Source organism: Chenopodium album, chromosome 12 (assembly GCF_948465745.1).
Source record: "Chenopodium album chromosome 12, dcCheAlbu1.1, whole genome shotgun sequence".
Classification (NCBI taxonomy): Eukaryota; Viridiplantae; Streptophyta; class Magnoliopsida; order Caryophyllales; family Amaranthaceae; genus Chenopodium; species Chenopodium album.
In genome coordinates, this window is record NC_137845.1 from 53838638 (window position 1) to 53861863 (window position 23226).

The 23226-nt window shown below is 32.7% G+C and overlaps 3 protein-coding genes across 3 annotated transcripts; 1 reads left to right on the top strand and 2 right to left on the bottom strand.

Annotated features, from left to right (window-relative positions):
* Positions 1–925: 925 nt before the first annotated feature.
* LOC145571365 (cationic peroxidase 1-like) lies at positions 926–3460 on the top strand. The gene is made up of 4 exons (XM_081630411.1): positions 926–1156; positions 2124–2315; positions 2540–2705; positions 2987–3460. The coding sequence occupies exons 1-4, from the start codon at positions 926–928 to the stop codon at positions 3379–3381; spliced, it is 984 nt and encodes a 327-aa protein (XP_081486537.1). The 3' UTR covers positions 3382–3460.
* Positions 3461–5994: 2534 nt separating this feature from the next.
* LOC145572636 (cationic peroxidase 1-like) lies at positions 5995–15606 on the bottom strand. The gene is made up of 4 exons (XM_081631597.1): positions 15373–15606; positions 14989–15180; positions 6847–7012; positions 5995–6642 (listed from the first exon to the last, which is right to left on the bottom strand). Exons 1-4 carry the CDS (start codon positions 15604–15606, stop codon positions 6191–6193), a joined length of 1044 nt encoding a protein of 347 aa, XP_081487723.1. The 3' UTR covers positions 5995–6190.
* A 2801-nt stretch (positions 15607–18407) lies between these two features.
* Positions 18408–22192, bottom strand: LOC145572637 (cationic peroxidase 1-like). Its single transcript, XM_081631598.1, has 4 exons — positions 21882–22192; positions 20690–20881; positions 19143–19308; positions 18408–18876 (listed from the first exon to the last, which is right to left on the bottom strand). Exons 1-4 carry the CDS (start codon positions 22113–22115, stop codon positions 18419–18421), a joined length of 1050 nt encoding a protein of 349 aa, XP_081487724.1. The 5' UTR covers positions 22116–22192; the 3' UTR covers positions 18408–18418.
* Between the last annotated feature and the right edge of the window lie 1034 nt (positions 22193–23226).

The following is a 23226-nucleotide window of genomic DNA, read 5'->3' on the forward strand; positions in this document are numbered from 1 at the left end:
TTTCTTTGAAAATATGTTCTCCATGAAAACTAATTTTTCATTGAAAATGTTTTACATTAAACCAAATGGGGCCACAGTTGAAAACTGAGCGACCATAAAGAATAATTATACGATAATGGTCTATAGATAACTAATCAAATATTTCAAAATTATACTTTGCCTTTTATTTTCCCATTCTCTTTTCATCTTTAATTTTATACACTTGCATAAAGGATGTGTTTGACTTTGTTGTAACAACATATCATTCTTTGATGAGTAGAAAGAATGCTACGTGTATACAATAAGTCCACTCGTGGAATCCTCTTAGAAGTAAGTACTGTAAATCATTGAGCTATTCCTAGTTTGCATATTGTTTGCTTGCGAATTCTTTAGTGTAAATTATAAAAAAAATTATATATGCTAAAGATTCTACAGTAATTTTTAACTCATTAAAGTATAACTGCAGTAATATTTTTTGTATGTCACGTAATTTTTGGTTCTGTTAGTTACAAGTATTAAAAAAATGTTTGTGGTATTGATCAAGCCTTCATGCATCATAATCTTACCCTTAAAAATAGAAGAAATTAAATAAAATAGAGATATCATGTTAAGTAAAAATAACTTCAGTTTGGTAAAATAAAGTGAACAGAATATGGTCTAATTTATAAACAACATAAAACGAATATTAACATATAATTTGATTTGAAAGAGTTTGTCATGAATTATTATTGTAAGTTTGTAACACAATTTGCATGGTATTTATTACAAACCTAATTTAGTGAGCGATGAAATATTGACTTGAATAATTCCTCTTGGTATTATCAAACACTTATATATGTATGCATTATATTCTTCCTTCGAAATCAAGCCAACCTACATACAATAATAATAATCATAATCATAATCTATACACTTGTTTTCTCTTATACACTTATCCATAACACAAATGGCTTCACTATTGTCTTCCGCATCAAAACCTTCCGGCTTTAAGCTTCAATTTTGGTTGCTTTTGACACTAATAGGAGCTGTTACGGCTCAATTATCATCGAACTTCTATTCAAGCTCGTGCCCAAATGCTCTCTCCACAATTCAATCTGCAGTTAAATCTGCTGTGGGGAGTGAGGCTCGCATGGGAGCATCCTTGCTTCGGCTTCATTTCCATGACTGCTTTGTTAATGTAAGTAGCAAAGTTCATATTTGTGTTACAAGAATCAATAGTTGATGTTCAAATCATGCATAAGATTTCCTTTCATCTAGTTGAGTTTATACTACTATTTGATTAGTTCAACTTTTGAGCTTGAAATAACTCTTTTCTTAATAAAATAAATAATTAAATCTACATGCATGTTTTCTTTTTAAGCTTATACAAGTGATTAATTAAAGTTTTGAGTATCAGTAACATTTGTAAAAAATTTCGAATTGTTAATTGGTTTTGACATGCACACGTACTATATTATACTCCTTAGTTATAATTATTTACTTGGATTTAGTAACACTACTGTGCTTTGTTTATACTTTTTATTTGTTTCTTCTATGCAATGATTTGACTTTCACTTTTGTCAATGAATATTTTCAATCGATAATTTACTTAATTATCAATAAATAAAATTTATAAAATGTTAATATTTGAGACAAATATACCAAGATTCCACATATTTGTATCTCACTATATTTTCACTTTAGTATAAATCACAAAAGATGGTTTCGTGATTACAATCTAGTGAATATATAGTGCAAAAAAAAGTTGCAACTAATTAAAAAATGAAGTAACACAATAAGATAAAAGATAGAAGGCACAAATCACTACTCGCATAATACATAAAAGCTAGGGTAATACTCATGAATGTTTTTAGTAAGTTTTTAATTGGATTGGTTGCCGTAATTAGCGACACAAGTTAAACAAGACTTGACAAAGAGTAAAGAAAAGTAATTTTCCTTTTTATGGAAACGTTTAAGTTTCTTGCATAATTGCATTCCAATATATACACCCTCAATCAAAGATCGTCCGATCCAACTATAAATTTTAAATGTATGTACATATAGTAGAGTAGTACGTTGGAAGCGAGCCCATATCGTCATACACGCTTAACTTTTTAATTAATCAAGTTAAGAAGTTTGATTTATCTTCTCTCTGTGATTGACAGGGATGTGATGGTTCAATTTTGCTCAACGACACTTCAAACTTCACCGGAGAAAAAACAGCAAGGCCAAATGCTGGTTCGGTGAGGGGTTATGAAGTAATAGACACTATTAAATCTCAAGTTGAGAATTTATGTCCCGGAATTGTATCTTGTGCTGATATTGTAGCGGTTGCTGCTAGAGACTCTGTGGTTGCGGTAAGTATCTATTTCAACTGTTTTCATCAATCATAAAGAAGTTTTAACAATAGTTTGATTTAGCAACTTGATTTAATTTATTTCTTTTTCGAATCACAATTATAAATTCATCATCAATCTTATTAAACATGAATTTCCAATTGTTGTTTTTGTGTGACACTCTAATATTGTTAGAGATATCTCATATCTCTCCAATTTCTAATTTTTTTTTTCTCATTTTTCAGCTTGGTGGACCAAGTTGGACAGTATTGTTAGGAAGAAGAGATTCAACTACAGCAAGTCTTAGCTCGGCTAATTCCGATATTCCAGCCCCAACTTTGAATATAAACGAGCTCATCAAGTCTTTTTCAGACAAAGGCTTTACTACCCAAGAAATGGTGGCCTTATCTGGTATTTTATTCATTATTATTATTTTTTTTTTTTTTTTTTGCATTTCAAAATAAATAATGTAAATAAGGGCACGAATCAACTCTGTGGAGAAAAAAAATAAAATTTAAACAAACGTACATGCATGCATAAATTTAATATTGAATTGAATCAAAATATGCAATAAGCCAACAATGGGCATGCATGCATTATATCCTATCATGAAATGATTTCAATGTATCATTATTACTAGAGATATTGTGTTACATTTCAACTAAAGTTGTTGTTTTTTTTTTTCATTGTAGGAGCTCATACTATAGGGCAAGCAAGATGCACCACATTCAAAACACGTATCTATAACGAAACTAATATAGACTCCACATTTGCGACGTCTTTGCAAGCAAATTGTCCTCAAAGTGGAGGAGAAAACAACCTTTCGCCCCTTGACAAAACAAGTGCAACAACGTTCGACAATGCCTACTACACCAACTTAATGAGCCAACAAGGTCTTCTTCACTCCGACCAACAATTGTATAATGGAAATGGTACCGGAACCACGGACTCTCAAGTCTCGTCTTATAGCTCGAGTTCTTCAACATTCCTCACTGATTTCTCGGATGCAATGGTGAAGATGGGTAACTTGAGTGTACTTACTGGAACAAACGGAGAAATTAGAACTATTTGCAGCAAAACCAATTGATTTTACTACGTACATATGGTTGACACTATGAATATTTTTGAGTACTTATTACAACTATTGCATTTGAATTGTAAGGAAAGAGGACTTTTTTTTTTTTTTTTTTTTTTGTTCTATTTTTTTTTAAAGTTATGTATTGTGATATTGATTTCTTTTTTTTTTTTTTTCGCCTCAATGAATTGTGAATTGTTGCTATGTATTAATGAAATATATTAATTAGTGTGATCTTGAATGATATTTTTTGGAATTATTTGTTTCAAGGTTTTTTTTTTTTTTTTTTTTTTTTTTTTTTTTTTTTTTTTTTGACGCAATTATTTGTTCCAAAGTTACGACAAACATCTAAGTGTAATAGTCTCATTTAGCTATTTACATTTTTAATTAAAGAACACGCTACATAAAAGATCGTCTTATAATCAAAGGCCTTGTACTAAGCTATTTATAAAATTGATCGGTCCCCTGAATTGAAAAAACTTGCACAACGTTAATATATAAAATCATACTTTGTGTCTTTGTCCATAATATTTATGATAATACTATCTTGCTTTACAATGAGTATTTACCAAGTGTTTAATACAAATCATGTACCATGCATCTTGGTATATACGGATGATATCTTGGATAATACCATTGGTAGGTTATTCCTATTTCTTACTCCGTAGTAGCTAATAAGTATTTCACATACATTGATACATAGTATTTCATATTGTCTTAGTTTACTAGAATACATAGTCTTCCTTAGTTTACTACAATACACATTTAGTACGAGTAGAATGTTTGAAATAAGAAAGCAAAAAAGAAGAAAACGTTGATAAATGCTACTGCTTTTCTCATTCAAATAAAACAACTAATAGCAACCTATTATATAGGCATACAATGGAAAGGAATTTACTAAAAAATAGGAAACTAAAAAGCATGCATAGCTAATTTACGTGGGGATCAACTGCCTATTTACATGGGTAGTTGCTTATAGTGAGTGCCCCATGATTTTAGCCCACTATGACTCTACTAAACTTCCTAATTTGACTTAGTAAAAATATTAGAAACTAAATAATAATAATTACTAACTTTGAAGCACTAACTTTAACACTCCCCTTTGCTTCAAAGTTTACAAAATAAATGAAGCACTTCTCTTCATCCATGATGCACTTCTCATCACCTACACAAATGTTGTTGATGCACATTATCACCAACCATCAATGTTTACTTGTTGATGCACATCTCACCAATACACTCTTCAAATTTTGGAGTACTTCCCTCCATGGTGTACTTCTCACCCACAACTCTAAAATAGGTTCTCTTCCATGGCCACTTGTGCCATGGTCTCTTGCTCTTCATTTTTGGACTTACAATTTCTTGTCATGTGCCCAAATTTTTGACAATTAAAACACTTAGGTTTCCCCTTATGCCAACAATCTTTTTCTTCGTGACCAATTTTGTGACAAATGTTGCATTGGAGGGACTTGCCTTTCCCCTTTTGATAAGGAGACCTTGTTAGAAATGTCTTTTCGCTCTTGTTTTCATCATCTTCGTTTCTCATGGACCTCCTTTGATCCACCGCATGTAGTGAATTGATCAATTCCGAAACTGTCAACTTTGAAAAATCTTTAGTATCTTCAATTGAAGAAAGTTTAGTTTCATACCTTTCCGGAAGACTAACAAGAAGTTTGTCCACTACTCTTTGATTGTCAAATTCTCCACTAAGTAATTTGATTTGACTTGCAATGGATATTAGCCGACTCCCGTATTCCTTGACACCTTCACTACCTTTCATCCCCATCATTTCAAACTCTCTTTTAAGGTTCAAAATTTGCATGAGTTTGGTTTGATGGTTTCCTTCATACATTGAAGAAAGTTTAGTTTCATACCTTTCCGAAAGACTAACAAGAAGTTTGTCCACTACTCTTTGATTGTCAAATTCTCCACCAAGTAATTTGATTTGATTTGCAATGGACATTAGCCGACTCCCGTATTCCTTGACACCTTCACTACCTTTCATCCCCATCATTTCAAACTCTCTTTTAAGGTTCAAAATTTGCATGAGTTTGGTTTGATGGTTTCCTTCATACTCCTTAATTTTTTTTCCCATGCTTCTTTAGGAGTATCACAACCCATAATAGTTGTGAATATTTCTTCCGACACTGCCGAATGTAGACACGAAAGTGCCTTTGCAAATTTTGCCATATCCTTATCATATTTTTTGGTTTGGGCTACGGTTGGATTTTGTGAAAGAGGAATTGGATACACATCACTCTCAATTGCTTCCCATAAACTCATGGCTTTCAAATATGATTTCATTTTGATAGCCCATGTACTATAATTATCCCCTTTGAATGTGGGAATGAAAAGTGAAAAGTTGTTTGGGATAGACATTAGAACTCTCACGATTTTTTAACCTCACAAGCCCTAAGAATCAAATGGCTCCGATACCAATTTGTTGGAAATAAGAAAGCAACAAAGAAGAAAACGTTGATAAATGCTACTACTTTTCTCATTCAAATAAAACAATTAATAGCAACCTATTATATAGGCATACAATGGAAAGGAATTTACTAAAAAATAGGAAACTAAAAAGCATGCATAGCTAATTTACGTGGGGATCAACTGCCTATTTACATTGGTAGTTGCTTATAGTGAGTGCCCCATGATTTTAGCCCACTATGACTCTACTAAACTTCCTAATTTGACTTAGTAAAAATATTAGAAACTAAATAATAATAATTACTAACTTTGAAGCACTAACTTTAACATAGAATCCTAATTATATAAGGAAGGTTCGTTTAAGTTTAATTTCTTTTGGTAATCCCATATATCCTTAGACATCAAAGAGAGTTGTGATTATATCGAAAATCTTCTCTTTAATCAAGGTTGAAGCATCAGTGTTGGTCTTCCAACAACTAGTTCTAATTTCTCCATTTGTGCCCGTAAGAACATCTATGTTGCCCATCTTTATCATTGCATTGGCAAAGTCTCTAAAGAACGTTGAAGAATTTGAACTATAAGACGAGACTATAGAGTCTGTTGATCCAGTACCATTGAACAATTCCTGGTCGGAGTGAAGAAGACCTTGTGAACTCAACAAGTTATTGAAGTAGACATTATCAAACGTCATTGGGGTTGTGTCGAGTGGCACGGTGTTGTTAGCCCTTGACCCATCACTAGGGCAAGTTCCTTGTAAAGATGAAGCAAATGTGGGGTTTATGTTGGAGTCTTGTGAGAGGCGATTTTGGAAATTGGAGCATTTTGCAACACCAATAGTGTGAGCTCCTACAATAGATCATCAATAAAAAAGATTAATCGAATGAAGATACTTCATTTACTTATTACAATTGTTTCATATTGACTTTCACGTTATATCAAAATAAACGCAGAACTTTGATTATTAATATATATCCTGCATTTGATAATTTACATGCAGAAAAAGTGTTAAATACGGAGTAAAGTAGAGATGTTGAATTAGTCAATAAAAACCTGATAAAGCAACCAAATCTTGTGGATTAAGTCCTTTGTCAGAGAACATTTTAGTGAGCTTGCTTATATTCATAGTTGGAGCAGGGAGATTGACATTAGCTGCAGTTAAATTTGTTGTGGTTGAATCTCTTCTTCCTAGTAGCACAGTCCAACTTGGTCCACCAAGCTGAAAAATAACGAAACAATGAAATAATAAAAACAACCTCACATAATCTGACTTTTGTATTGTTCATATGTTATCTTTTTAACCATATTTTTTTTAAATTACCAACTCACAAAACAAATCACCGCTACTTAATGTAGGTTTTTAACATATTTATCAACTTGCAAAATCTAAAGCGGAGGTAGTGTTGGAAGTTCTTGATATAAAACAAGAGTGTTGGGAAAAATAAGAGAGAGAGAGAGAAAAACAAATGAAAGGGGAAAAGTCCCACATTGATTGGGGAGGAAGGTTTTTCCTTATTTTTATAATGTAGTGCTTTAGCACTACTTAGTTGAGTGAGTTGGAGGTGTGTGTTACTCCACACACGCGCGCGCGCGCCGAGCCGTGCCGGGTCGGGTCGGGCTCGGGCCTCGGGTCTTGGGTCTTGGGGAATACGATGTGCGGGCGTGGGTCCTTGTTATTGTTTTGGAGAAATTTTATTTCCCTTTTCTTTGTTAAACAGAATATTCCTTTTTGTCTGTTGGGATTATTCTTTTCTGACTGTTGTGAGAATTAATCAGCCATTAATTCCTTGATTGTAGTTGACTAATTAATTCCTTGTTTCTTTCCTCGGTTGTTGACTGACCAAATTAATCTGGTCATTTTCTTGGCCAGATTCTTCCCACCTTTCATGCTTCCCGTTTTTCCTCTTCACCCTATATATATTCGGTGGTTTTCTCAGCCTAAACACACAACACAATCAGTCATCTCTCTTCTCTAAAATTATCTAAACACATGTTCTTTACATTCTGTTTTCTGGGCAAGTATTCTGAGTTCCAGTCGGGTTTGTGAGTGCACATAAACTCCGGCGCCGTGCTTATCCTGGAGGGCGACCGCATTTGTCTACTGCACCGGGAGGTAGCGCGGAATCGTCTTTTAGGTCAGTGGTTCTCCACGACGCGGCTATTGTCAGTTTGGTTCACGCATCAAGAGATAAGTTAATTCTGTTTTATTGCTTATTAGTATAACAATCTAAAAGACGATTATGGCTTCCAAATTCCTTGTTCCTGATATGTCTAAACTAGAACCTCTTGATGGAAAGAATTATAAACGTTGGGCTGTTAGGATGCATTTTTATTTGGAGCAGATTGATGTTGCATATGTTCTTGATGATATTGTTGAACCTGTTGATAAAGATGATTTGTCTGAATCTGAGATTAAGTTTTCTAAGGATGATAGAACTTGTAAGGGCATGTTGTTGCATTATATGTCGAATAGTCTGTTGGATATTTATATGGGTTTTTATCATGCTAAGGATATTTGGGATGCTTTAGAGAAAAAATATGGAACTGATGATGCTGGTACTAAACGTTATTGTGTTAGTAAGTGGTTAGGTTTTCAAGTTGTTGATGATAAGCCTATTATTGATCAGATTCATGCTTATGAGAGTATTTGTATTAATATGGCTGCTGAAGGTCTGTCTATTTGTGATACTACCCTTGCTATTGTTCTGATTGAGAAACTCCCTCCCTCTTGGAAGGATTTTCGTAACCAACTCATGCACAAAAAGAAAGACCTAACCTTAGAGGAACTTGCTGCCCACCTCAAAATTGAGGAGGAAAACCGTATCAAAGACAAAACCCCTTCTGTTTTTCCTTCCTCTTCTTCTGCCAAAGCCAACCTTATTGAACCCAAATCAAACAACCAGTCCAAAGCCAAAAACAGTAACCTTAAGCCTAATGGGAAAATTCAGAAGTACAAGTTTAAGGGGATCTGTTATGAGTGTGGTTTGACTGGTCACAGGGCTAGAGATTGCAAAGTCAAGAAGAAGAATGGGCAAAGTCAAGCAAATCTTATTGAGGATTCTGACGTTATTGTTGCTGTTGTTTTAGAAGCTAACTTTACAGGTAATGCTGCTGAGTGGATTGTTGACACTGGAGCTACCAGGCACATCTGCGCCAACAAAGACATGTTCACTACCTATGACAAGGTTGAAGGTAAAATGTCTTCATGGGTAACTCAGCTTCTGCTTCTATCCAAGGCAAAGGGAAGATCGTTCTCACTCTCACTTCTGGAAAATTGCTTACTCTCACTAATGTTTTGCATGTTCCAGAAATGCGCAGGAATTTAATTTCTGGCAGTTTGCTCATGAAAGCTGGACTGAAGCTCTCCTTTGATTCTGATAGACTAGTTCTTACTCGCAATGAGGAATTTGTGGGGAAGGGCTTTTGTAATGGGGGGCTTTTTACTCTTGATGTTAAAATTGACACTATGAATAAGAATGCTAGTACTTCTTCTGCTTATATTGCTGAGTCTATTGATTTATGGCATGCTAGATTAGGTCACGTTAATTTTGATTCTGTTAAAAGGCTTAAACACTTAAATTTGATTTCAAGTTTTTCTAAAACTGATTTTTCGAAATGTCAAGTTTGTGTTGAGGCCAAATTTACTAAGAATCCATTTAAATCAGTAGATAGACAGACTGAAGTACTAGAACTTGTTCATAGTGACTTAGGTGACTTTAACAATCACGAAAGTAGAGGGGGTAAAAAGTATTATATTACTTTTGTTGATGATTGTTCACGTTTTTGCATGGTTTATCTTCTCAGGTCTAAGGACGAAGCTGAGGAAATGTTCCTCAAATATAAAGCTGAGGTAGAAAACCAGTTGGACAAAAAGATCAAGAGGGTTAGGAGTGACAGGGGTGGTGAGTACAGCCCTGACACTCTTAAGGCATTTTGTGAGCGACTTGGCATTGTTCATGAGACGACGGCTCCCTATTCACCCGAACAAAACGGTATAGCTGAAAGGAAAAATAGAACTTTAAAGAATATGATGAATTCTATGCTTATTAGTTCTGGGCTTCCTAATAACATGTGGGGGGAGGCTATTCTTTCTGCTTGTCATGTTTTGAACAAGGTTCCTCACAAGAAGCTTGACAAGACTCCATACGAAATATGGAAAGGTCGAGCGCCAAACCTGAAATACTTGAAAGTGTGGGGGTGCCTAGCAAAAGTAGGCATACCTAGCTTCAAGAGGGATAAGATTGGTCCCAAAACTGTTGATGCTATTTTTATTGGCTATGCTTATCAAAGTGCAGCTTATCGTTTCTTTGTTAAAGGTGCTAACAATTCTTATGCAGGTGGTCATATTTCTTTGAGAACATTTTTCCTTTGAAAATGTCTCCTTCTAATGATAGTGAATTTCATGCTAGTAGTTATGTTAGTTTACCTATTGCTAATGCTCCTATTACTAACGATGATTCTGTTTTGGAGCCAAGGAGAAGCAAAAGGGCAAGAAAGGAAAATAGTTTTGGTCCTGATTTTATTACTTCTTATTTATCTGAATCTTCCTTAATTGATGATGATTTTGTGCATATTTTTATTTTGGAAGATGATCCAAGAACCTATGATGAGGCAATGAGGTCAGTTGATGCTGTTTTTTGGAAAGAAGCAATTGATAGTGAATTACAATCAATTCTCAATAATAACACTTGGGAATTGGTTGAACTTCCTAGAGGTTGTAAGCCCATTACTTGTAAATGGATCTTTCGGAAAAAATTAAAGGCCGATGGATCCATAGACAAGTATAAGGCAAGGATAGTGGTAAGGGGTTTTACTCAAAAGTTTGGCATTGATTATTTTGATACTTACTCCCCTGTTACTAAAATTGCAACCATTAGGACTTTAATTGCTCTTGCTTGCATTTTTGGTCTTGTTGTTCATCAAATGGATGTCAAAACTGCATTTTTGAATGGTGACTTGGATGAGGAGATTTACATGGTCCAACCTGAAGGGTTCGTTGTTCCAGGACAAGAGGAGAAGGTTTGTAAGTTAGTCAAGTCATTGTATGGGCTTAAACAAGCTCCAAAGCAATGGCATGACAAATTCGATAAGACTATGACTGGTAATGGTTTTCATGTTAATGAAGGTGACTCTTGTGTTTATTTTAAGCATGATAGTCATGGATGTGTAATTATTTGTCTTTATGTGGATGATATGTTGATTTTTGGGACTGACTTGGATCGTGTAAATGAGACAAAACAGTTTTTGAGTTCGAATTTTGAAATGAAAGACATGGGTGAGGCAGATGTGATTTTGGGAGTAAAAATCAAGAGGACTCCAAATGGCATCTGTCTTAATCAGTCACACTATGTTGAAAAACTTCTTAAAAAGTTTGACTCATTTAATGTCGATCCAGTTAAGACTCCCTATGACCCAAGTTTCCACTTAAAGAAAAATAATGGTAATCCAGTTAATCAGTCTGAATATGCTAGAATTATTGGTAGTGTTATGTTTCTTATGAACTACACTAAACCTGACATTGCTTATTCTGTTAGTAGGTTGAGCAGGTACACTCATAATCCAAGCAGTGATCATTGGATTGCTCTAAGGAGGTTGCTTAGGTACCTTAAGGGTACTATGGATTGGGGTTTGCACTACTCCAAATTTCCTGGAGTTTTGGAGGGTTTTTGTGATGCCAACTGGGTATCCGATAATGATGAAGTTAACTCCACTAGTGGCTATGTCTTCACCCTTGGGGGTGGAGCCGTATCCTGGAAATCTTGTAAGCAATCTTGTACTGCTATGTCTACTATGGAATCTGAGTTTATTGCTCTTGAATTGGCAGGTCATGAGGCAGAATGGTTGAGGAACATGCTTGCAGATATTCCACTGTGGGGGAAGCCAGCTCCTTCAGTTGCACTTCATTGTGATTCGCAAGCTGCTATTGCTGTTGCACACAACCATGCCTATAATGGGAAGAAGAGACACATCCGTCTGAGGCATAAAGCCGTCAGAAATTTGTTGTCTGAAGGGGTGATATCACTGGACTATGTTAAGTCCGAAAAGAACATTGCAGATCCGTTAACTAAAGGCCTATGTAAAAAACTAGTTTTGGAAACATCGGAAGAGATGGGGCTAAAGCCCGTTGTATGAATTGTGAAATAATGAACTCCTACTCACTATGAGTTCAAAGGGGAACATTATGTAATAATTCGGAAGCACATTTTTATTTTATTTGTCCATCTCTAGATGTTTGTTTTGTGCTTAGCTACATATGAGAAGGAGGTTGAGCATACGGCTCTTAATGAACCCATATCCATATTTTTGGAGGTGTGTTGTAGCTCACACTTGATGGAGTTCACCTACTTAGGTGTGGAAGTGTGGCCGCTTCCTATGAGTATTTCGTGGGCTTATACTCTAGAGCACCTATGAGCATCCAGGCTGGACGTATGGCCAGTATAATGCGTCATCTTTATTCGCGGAATTTCAGAATATTATACATGTTCAATTGTGTGGCTCAAAGTGACGGGTCCCTAACTCCCTATTGAGTTCAAGACGAAGGTCACTTGGTAGGTGAGGGATCATAGCTTGATGTCCACTATGTGTTAATTCAAGTCGCGAGACATTGACACTTATGCAATTGTTTTGTTTTGCCCATAATTCATTTTTCCTTTCTTTCTTTTTCATATCTTCGAACCTGTGGGAGATTGTTGGAAGTTCTTGATATAAAACAAGAGTGTTGGGAAAAATAAGAGAGAGAGAAAAAAACAAATGAAAGGGGAAAAGTCCCACATTGATTGGGGAGGAAGGTTTTTCCTTATTTTTATAATGTAGTGCTTTAGCACTACTTAGTTGAGTGAGTTGGAGGTGTGTGTTACTCCACACACACACGCGCGCGCGCGTGCCGAGCCGAGCCGGGTCGGGTCGGGCTCGGGCCTCGGGACTTGGGTCTTGGGGAATGCGATGCGCGGGCGTGGGTCCTTGTTATCTTTTTGGAGAAATTTTATTTCCCTTTTCTTTGTTAAACAGAATATTCCTTTTTGTCTGTTGGGATTATTCTTTTCTGACTGTTGTGAGAATTAATCAGCCATTAATTCCTTGATTGTAGCTGACTAATTAATTCCTTGTTTCTTTCCTCGATTGTTGACTGACCAAACTAATCTGGTCATTTTCTTGGCCAGATTCTTCCCACCTTTCATGCTTCCCGTTTTTCCTCTTCACCCTATATATATTCGGTGGTTTTCTCAGCCTAAACACACAACACAATCAGTCATCTCTCTTCTCTAAAATTATCTAAACACATGTTCTTTACATTCTGTTTTCTGGGCAAGTATTCTGAGTTCCAGTCGGGTTTGTGAGTGCACATAAACTCCGGCGCCGTGCTTATCCTGGAGGGCGACCGCATTTGTCTACTGCACCGGGAGGTAGCGCGGAATCGTCTTTTAGGTCAGTGGTTCTCCACGACGCAGCTATTGTCAGTTTGGTTCACGCATCAAGAGATAAGTTAATTCTGTTTTATTGCTTATTAGTATAACAGGTAGTACAATAGTGCAAAACACTCTGGTAACACTTTTTACATATGAAATACAGCGTATTTCATTCGTTTTAATCGAAATGTCCCAGTTTGACTTTAGTACTATTTACATACTCTGTTTTGTCAATGTTTATGCTTTATACGTAATCAATAAGTACTTATTATAATTGCCTCAAAGCATATTCTAAATATTAACCTTTTTTTATTATTAATGCTTACTGATAATTAAAGATATCATCGATTAAAGTTATGTATTAATAAGTGTATCAGTTAAATTGGGACACTTAAATAAAAACAGAGGGAGTAAGTAACAACAAATATCAAGAAACAATTAGTCTCTTTCACCATAATTACATGCAAATGACAGCCATGTACTTCTACGTACTTGATTAGTTATTTGTTAGTAATAGGCTTCTACGTAGTTGCAAACCACTCGTCTCATCAAATGTCCAAATCAAAGTCATTTTACATAGTTGAAAAATTCCTTTAACGATTTAATTTTCCTTTACTCAAACTCAAATGTTATGAGAAAGGAATTGCGTCAGTCCGGACTAACGAAATGTTTCGTTAGTCCGAACTGACGAAATGCGGATTTTGATATCCTCAATTAGCTAGATGATATCTTCTATTGGCTGAGTGATATCTTCTAATGGTCGGATGATATCCTCTATTAGCTAGATGATATCTTCTATTGGCTATATGATATATACATGGTTAGATGATATCATATAGCCAATAGAGGATATCATCTAGCCATGATATCATATAGCCAATAGAGGATATCATCCAGCCAATAAAGGATATCATACACACGATCATAAATTATATCATATAGCCATCAAAGGATATCATCTAGTCATGATATCAGATAGCCAATAGAGGATATCATCTAATCAGTAGAAATATCATCAAGCAAATAAAGGATATCATATAGCCAATAAAGGATATCATATAGCTAGTACAGGTTATCATCTAGCTAATAGAGGATATCATCCATCCAATAGAGGATATGATCCATCTAATTAAGGATATCATTTCGTCAGTCCAGACTGACGCAATAGTTTGTGAAATGTTATTTGTCCTATCTATATACAAATTAAAAATTATAACTTTCTCTTAGGTTATGTTTACCTTGGTTTATTTAACTAGATTAAATCATTCATAATATTTACTTAAATACATACACATGATCAGATATGTTGTTCATGTTATTTTTTTTTTCATTGCTATGACAAATTTGTAAGAACTTTTAAGTGCTCGACTTTTTTTAAAAGAACATTTTAAGTGAAAATTTGTGAAAAGGGACGTTTAAGGTTGTATTTTGTTTTTAGGGGGTACTTGGGTGACCTTAAAATTTGTTAAAAACTTCGGCATTGACTTTCACGTGTTAGTCACATGAATTAAACAAAAAAAAAAAAAAAACTCCTATTGGAACTACCCCTTTCATATTTTTCTCTAGCTCGAAAAAATATTTTTTATAACTCACGTGAGTAATATGTGAAAGTCAACACCAGAACTCCGATGTTGACCACCCAGAAAACTCGCCCAAGTACCCCTAAAAACATAAAACAATTTAAAAGGTTTTTTTTCACAACTTTTCACTTAAAAGGTCTTTTTATAAAAAAAAGTCAACCACTTAAAAAGTCTTTTTTCACAAATTTCTCATAAAATAGTTATTATACCTCAACAACGGAGTCTCTAGCGGCAACTGCTAAAATATCAGCACATGATACAACACCGGCACATATACTCTTAACCTGAGCTTTTATGTTGTCGATCACCTCAAAGCCTCTCACCGAATTAATATTTGGAGCTGCACTTTGTTCTCCAGTAAAATCGGCAGTGTCATTGAGTAAAATCGAACCGTCACAACCCTGTTGCATCCACATAGAGTGCAATTCTTATGTCAAAATCATTTGGTGCATTACTAGACGTATAAACAAAGAACATGCATGTGATATTAAACCATAAATTGAAGAAAATGGTGAAAAAATTATAAAATCACATAACATCATATACTATGCACGTTTATATTTGTAGAAATTGTTCGTCAAGTGTTGCCTTACATTAACAAAGCAATCATGGAAATGAAAACTAAGCAAGGATGCTCCCATGCGAGGCTCGTTCCTCACAGCAGATTGAACAACGGATTGGATTGTGGAGAGTAAATTTGGGCACGAGTTTGAATAGAAATTTGGTGTTAGTTGAGCTGAAGCTGCTCCAATGAGTACTAAAAATAAGTAACATTGAAGCTTAAAACAGAAAAACTTGGATCCAAAAGATGATAAGAAAAACTCCATCATATTGGAACTAGGAGAAATAATAGTGATTATTGTTTGCTTGAATACAATGATAGATGGATGGTAGCATGTACTTAAATATATATATATATATATATATATATATATATATATATATATATATATATATATAGAATATATATATAGTATAAAGTAGGCCTGAGCAAAACTATTCAAAAATCTAAAAATATGAAGATCCGATTTGATGTTTTGGGATATCTAATAGGATACTAATTTCAAATATGATATCCGATCCAAAATTTTTGGATTTTGGACATATATTTAGATACCAATTTTTGGATTTTTAGATATCCTAATAATATCCTCAATATTTTTAATTTAGGATATCCGATAACGGATATACAATTTAAATATCCTTCTTTCTAATATGAGATAACGGATATCCGATGCAAAAATTTGGGTGTTATTGTTCATATATTTTCCTTAAAACAATTCTAAATAAAAAATTATTATGTAATTTTTCGGATATCTGATATTTAGTACATCGGATCGAAAAATTTTCTAATTTATTTTTTTAAGGTAAGAAAAAACACCCTACTGAGCCAGCACCTCTCACAGGTTTAGCTAGCCACCTCCGCCCTCTACTCTCAAGCATTTTGTAGTTAGTGGGGTTCGAACTCGTGACCTCAAAGTCACAAGGTGAGTTCCCCACCAACTCCACCAAGCTTTACTTGGTTGAAAAATTTCCTAATTGGATTCAAACATAAGATATCCCAAATTTCGGATATCCGGTCTAAAATCTATCCCCATGGTCACCCTTACTACTCCCTCCATGTTTTGTTTTTAAGTGTTACTGTTACACTTTTTTTTTAACTATTCACATAATGGTTTTCACTTAATTATTTTCTTTATATATATATGTATTTTGTTGGATAATGTGTACTTTTATATATCAATTTTCTTATATTTTTACTAGCATATAATAATTAGATAAATTAATGGTGAGGTGTCTCAACATACGTATTTGATCAAAATATAACGATATTTGAAAAAACTACAAAAGAAGTATAAAGTATGAATAGTTCTAGTCAACATCAATAGCACGAGAAGAATTGGTTGACAAAAAACCAAGAAAACCTTTTCAAGTATGTGGACAATTCGATCACAATATGATAATACACGTACAATTTCGAGTATTTTGATTGATTGTCCTATTTAAAATATCTGATTGGTAGTTTGCTCAGTCATTCAGACGTTTGCTCTTGTTCACATTGTTATGCTAGAATTATATTACATCAAAGTTGTTTGTTGTTAAGGATGGGCTTTATAAATTTAGGTAGGTACCCAAAATTCACGGGTCAAATCATACGACACTTAGATACTTTGTATACTATGTTAATCAAGGAATCCAAACAATAGTTTAGATACATTGTTTATTTGATTTTGATGTGCATATATAACAATATAGCATCAAGTCATTTCAAAATATTAATTGTTCAAGTGAATAATATTGGATTTTTTTTCTTATTACAATTGCTCCAAACTTTTTTTTGTATGCCTTGTATTTGATACTATTCTTTGAACTTTTTTTTTTTTTTTTTTTTTTTTTAAGTAAAGTAAAATTTGTTTAATTATTGTCTTATTGAATTAACTTTAGTTCATTATATATTTATATATGTAAACAAAATGGTCAATGTTAGAGAATGAACATAACTGAAAAAATCATATAGTCAAAAGTTACAATAGTTCAAGAACAGAAGAGTATTGCTCACTACAAAGTATCTCTGTATGTATGAAGTATATATGAACTTGTACTTATGGCGTCGCACCATTAGTTTTGGAATTTAATTTAAACTCGAGGTATATATGTGGATTATTTTTTATTAATATTAAATTTATATATCATCTATGCTCATTTAAACTAGGTTCTTGATCTTGCATTTACTTTTACTAATTTTTTATACGATTAATTAGTTACGTTGGTTACAAGCTTACACATTGTAGTATCTACATAGGTTATTAGGTTGTACATAGGCTATATTTAAGACAAACAGATCAACAAAATGATGACATTTAAAACTTATTTCATACTTTCTCCCTTTTTGTGGTTACTATGATTCTATGAAATATGTTTCTATTATCACATTTGCCAACATACAATTTTAGCGATTAGTATATTATTATAATTTATACTTATTGATAGTTAAAGACATAAAGATATTATTGGTCAAAGTTTTTCATATATGTGTGTCGTATTACAAAAGCTAATCAAACTATAGTTTGTAAATACAAGGAAATTTTGTGAAAAACTACCTATTATAGTCCAGAATTTGCGAGAAACTAACTATTAAAAAAAATGTTGTAATTGACTACCTAATTTTTGAAAAATGTTGTAATTTACTACCTTATGCCGGATTATGAAGGAATTTAAACAAAATTCTCCGGCGTTGACTTGGTCACGTGACCATCACGTGACACTTAATGACCCTTTTCTTTCCCAAGTTTTCTCACAATTTTCCCACGTGGTGGTCACTAAGTGTCACGTGACCAAGTCAACGCCGTAAAATTTTGGTCAAACTTCATAATCCGGTGTAAGGTAGTAAATTACAACATTTTTCAAAAGTTAGGTAGTCAATTACAACATTTCTTTTAATAGGTAGTTTCTCGCAAATTCTGGACAATAATAGGTAGTTTTTTACAAAATTTCCTAAATACAACAAAGTAAGTTATCCATACATAAAACTCAAAGCCGGTACAAGATTTTTCATATATTCCTTAGGTCATTAATATATTAAGACATACTAAATCACGAAACACACAATGCATTTATTTTTCCTTAGCATACAATACATTACATATTAAATATAGTTGTTATTAGCTCGATAATCTTACTATCAATCAAGTTCAAACCAGCTGAGTTTGGCTTCCTACAATTTGTTCTTATTTCTCCACTTGTACCCGTAAGAACACTCATGTTACCCATCTTTATCATAGCATTGGAGAAATCCCTAAAGAATGCCGTCGAATTCGAACTATAAGCCGAGACTTGATTGTCCGTGGTTCCAGTAGTATTACCACTCCACAATTGTTGGTCCGAGTGAAGAAGACCCTTTAGGCTTAACAAGTTGGTGAAGTAGGCAGTGTCGAACGTGTTTGGGGTGGTCGTATCGAGTGGTGAAGTGTTGTTGTCACCTCCGGTACGAGGACAATTTGATTGTAAAGATGAGGCGAACGTGGAATTTATGTTGGTTTCATTATAGATACGTGATCGGAATGTAGTGCATCTTGCTTGACCTATAGTATGTGCACCTGCAATACATGAACGTACAATGTCTTAATATATCATACGTAACAATATGTCACTATGCATATAAAAAGTTTTATTTATTTATTTTATTTGACAACAGCTGATATATATCATACGCAACAAAATATCATTATGCATATAAAAAGTTTATTTCAGTACCATATATATGTTTATTAAACGTTGTGAGATTTTAAATGTCATTTTGACCTTACAATAAACTATTATTAATGTGTCCGTGGCCGAGCCAAACTATTGAGTAAGTACATACCTGACAAAGCAACCAACTCTTGGGCATTAAAGCCATGGTTGGAAAACAAAGTAATAAGTTGGGAAAGATTGAAAGAAGGAGCAGGAAGATTGGAATTAGCTGCACTCATATTTGCTGTTGTGGAATCTCTTCTTCCAAGTAACACGGTATAATTTTGTCCACCAAGCTAAATTATGTAACAAAAATTGAAAAATTATTATAAGTGCACATGCATTCCTTCTAATGTAAGTCTTAGAAAGTAAAAGTAAAAAAGCAAAAACATAATCTAAACCTTAAATTTCATCAATTATGATATTTAAAAATTGATATTGCTCCTATCTATACAAATCTATATACTTTTTTTGTTTTATTTTATTTACTCACAACACTTTAACATTTATTACTATTAAGTTCAAACTGTAAGCAAGTGAAATTTTACTAGATTTATCTTGATATATATTTTTATATTATTAATTTTTATTTTTATATAATCATAATTAAAGTATATAATAGTTAAAGTTATAAATCATTAAAAACATGCATGACAATCAAATGTACTATGCAATTTGCAGGTAAAATGTAATTGAGGAAGTATATAAATCAAAGTGTATGATTAAAGTGGAGTATTAAACAGGAGTATTGCTTGAGTATACATGGTCAAATTGAAAAAAGCTAAAATAATTATTAGTATATTATGGGGGAAGTATTTTTTTTTTTTTTACTACATTATCTTTATTTTTTTTTTATTTTTTTTTATCACTTTATCACAAGATAAACAGAGTTCGAATTCTAGCTTTTTAGTGTTGTTTGTTTAATGATATGTCAATATATTACTCGTTAAGCCATCTTTTTACAACTATTTAGCTATAATAATGTATTCATTCCTTTCATTTTATATAATACTCTTCAAGAGAACTACTTGTAACGTAAACTTAATTTTTACTATTCACGCCCTAGCTATTACTAAATATTACTCTTCTGCCCTTCTTTTAACACAAAAATAATTAAAGAAAAAAAAACATAACACACGGAAATTACATGTGTTTTTCCATTATGAAGTCACCTACATAAACACCTACTCCAAAAGATTTTTAAAACTTTATATTAGATGATTAATTACTGTAAAATGTGTAACCATGTGAATAGATGACTTCTCGTGCTTATTAACTTTATATCTTACTACTGTTCTATACATGAGATTTGACAAGTTTGGTGGATGTCCATAGGTTCATGTGTCATATTAATTGATTGATATGAAAAGTAAGGAAATTTAATTTAATCCCCAGAAGACTTAAAAATTACTCCCTTTGTTTGTTTTATTTACATTAGTTAAACCAACACATTTATCGAGACGTAACTTTAATCATTAATATCTTTAATTGTTAATTAGTAAAAATTATAACAAAATTATATTATGAAACTTGACATTATGACGTATCTAATGATATATTATATAATAACATTTATTTATTTTATAGACTTGAAAAAATCAAGTCAACCATAACATGCGAATAGTGCAAAAATCAAAGTGATGCATTTAAAAAAAACGGAGGGAGTAGCATTGTTACCGCAACCACAGAATCTCTAGCAGCAACCGCTAATATATCAGCACAAGATACAACACCGGCACATAAATTCTCAACTTGTGATTTAATGGTATCGATCACTTCAAAACCCCTAACTGAATTTAGATTTGGAACCGCTGTTTTTTCACCAGTGAAATTCGCTGTGTCATCGAGTAAAATGGAACCATCACATCCCTGTTTGTCCACATAAAGTATAATTTGTCAAATAGTTTGATATATGCAATTAAGCTTAATCCAAATTAATAATAAGTAATTCTCTTCCAATTAAAAATAAAAATTTGGACGATTAATGCACGAACAATAGCTAGTCATATCAAGAATACTTTTTAGTTTGGTGTGTTGACACAAATTTAGTTGTTAGTATTATTAACAAGAGAAAATATATAAACAAATATTTCTAGAAATATAAATGTCCACACACTTTTTAAATATTTCAAAAAATACAAGTAGTTGATTAATATTAATGAGAGAAAATATATATATATATATATATATATATATATATATATATATATATATATATATATATATATATATATATATATATCCAAACATTACTCATAAGATTTATCTTTAAAATTTTAAATGTTAGGGATAGAATAAAATTTCATCAATACATTCACTAAATTTGAATTTGAAGTACAAAACGGTGAAAATGGTATGGGGGTGACAATCTATGCTATGTTAAAGTAACCTCTATATACAGTTGTATTTAGGGGTGACATGTTACGCGCATTGAGATGACTATTTATTGGTAATTTGGTAAAGGTAAAAATGATTATAATGGACCACTTCACGTTCATATGCAACAATTCTTTTTTGTTTTTACTACCTATATAAACATATTCGATGCGACAAGTAGATTAGGTTGCTATAAGCATATAGAATATGTAGATATTTTTCAACTTTTTCGATCAATAATGTTAATAATAATGGTATAAACCAATACATACCCTTAACCAATTCAAATCTTTAATCAAACCATTGACCTCAAAATCGGTCATGATGAAATTGGACCGACAAAGATGATCAAACGCAAACTTGTTGAACATTCCTCTAAATTAACTAAACTTGCATGAAATGATCAACTAATTCAAGAACATTATTAAAGGGTATTACAAGCATACATGCTAGAAAATAATATGATCAAAGCATTCAAGCTAGTGTGACTTACATTTACAAAGCAATCATGGAAATGAAGCCGGAGTAAGGATGCTCCCATGCGAGTCTCATTATTTATAGCAGATTGAACTGCAGATTGGATTGTGGAAAGCGCATTTGGGCACGAGCTTGAATAGAAATTTGGTGATAATTGAGCTGAAGCTACACCAATTAATAGCCAAAACAAGCAATATTGTAGTTTTGAATTGAAGAACTTTGAACTAGATGTTGATAAAAAGGAAGTCATTTCTGCTATGGCTTAATGAGCCTAGACACCGTTTTTGAATAAGAGGGAGGTGGAGAAATGTAAAGAAAGCTAAGGACTTAATTTATAGCATCTTGTCCAAATTAAAGTGTGAACAATTTGAGTAAATTAAATATTCTAAGAAGAATGTTAGGTTGGCCCCAAATTCCAAGCAGAACATATTTGTAGAAGTGGACAAAATGAAATGTACTTTCATGGATAAAATCATTAATTAATAGGGAGTAGTTAGATTTTCTTTTTCTTAATTATATTTCAACTTTAAACTTAGGCCCTATAATATATCATTAAGGTGTCTTAATTTGAAATAGCTAAAAAGAAATATAATACTACTTGTATTAGTACATAGGATGGGAGTATATCTTTTGAGCTATGCTAAGACTTTAATTAGCTAAGCTACAATCTCTATTTTATTTAGATACAACAATTTGACTTTTACAATATTCATATGTTTTATTTTGATCATACTTATTAACAACTGGCATATAAGAATAAATGTTAAAGAATAAGATGTTTTAGATTTTTTTTAGCGTATATTTTCAACAAATTCAATTTACATAATTTTACTAAAAATAATTATAAATATTAACAATCAGAATTATATATTAATAAATATATTAATTAAAGTATTGTATTTAACCTAAAACAAATATTGTAAGCCGAATCCATCAAATCAATCGCCATATAATTCCTACTTGGAACTGTTATGTAAGCATGTGCCTTATTGGACATATACATCTTCAAAAGTAAGCATTTGTAGATTGAGCATGTTTCCACTTGATTGAATACTTTTCAGCTTTCAAATTAAATTTCAAATCCAAAATCAACATTTTACGAAATTTAGCCAGCTAATAATTCATGAGAGATGAATCCTGCGAAAAGTCAGTACATTTGTTAGAGACTTTGAGTATTCCTTCTAGAAAGGGACGACCAAAAGATTAGATAGGGTGTGTTTATCTCCAGTTTAGATTTCCCATAGTAGCATTGTTTCTTTCTGTTCTTGCTTTAAATTAAACATATATTTTTCATATTGATATAAAAGTAATATCTTTAAAATACTTTATAATATTATTATAAATATGAGTCACTTAATACT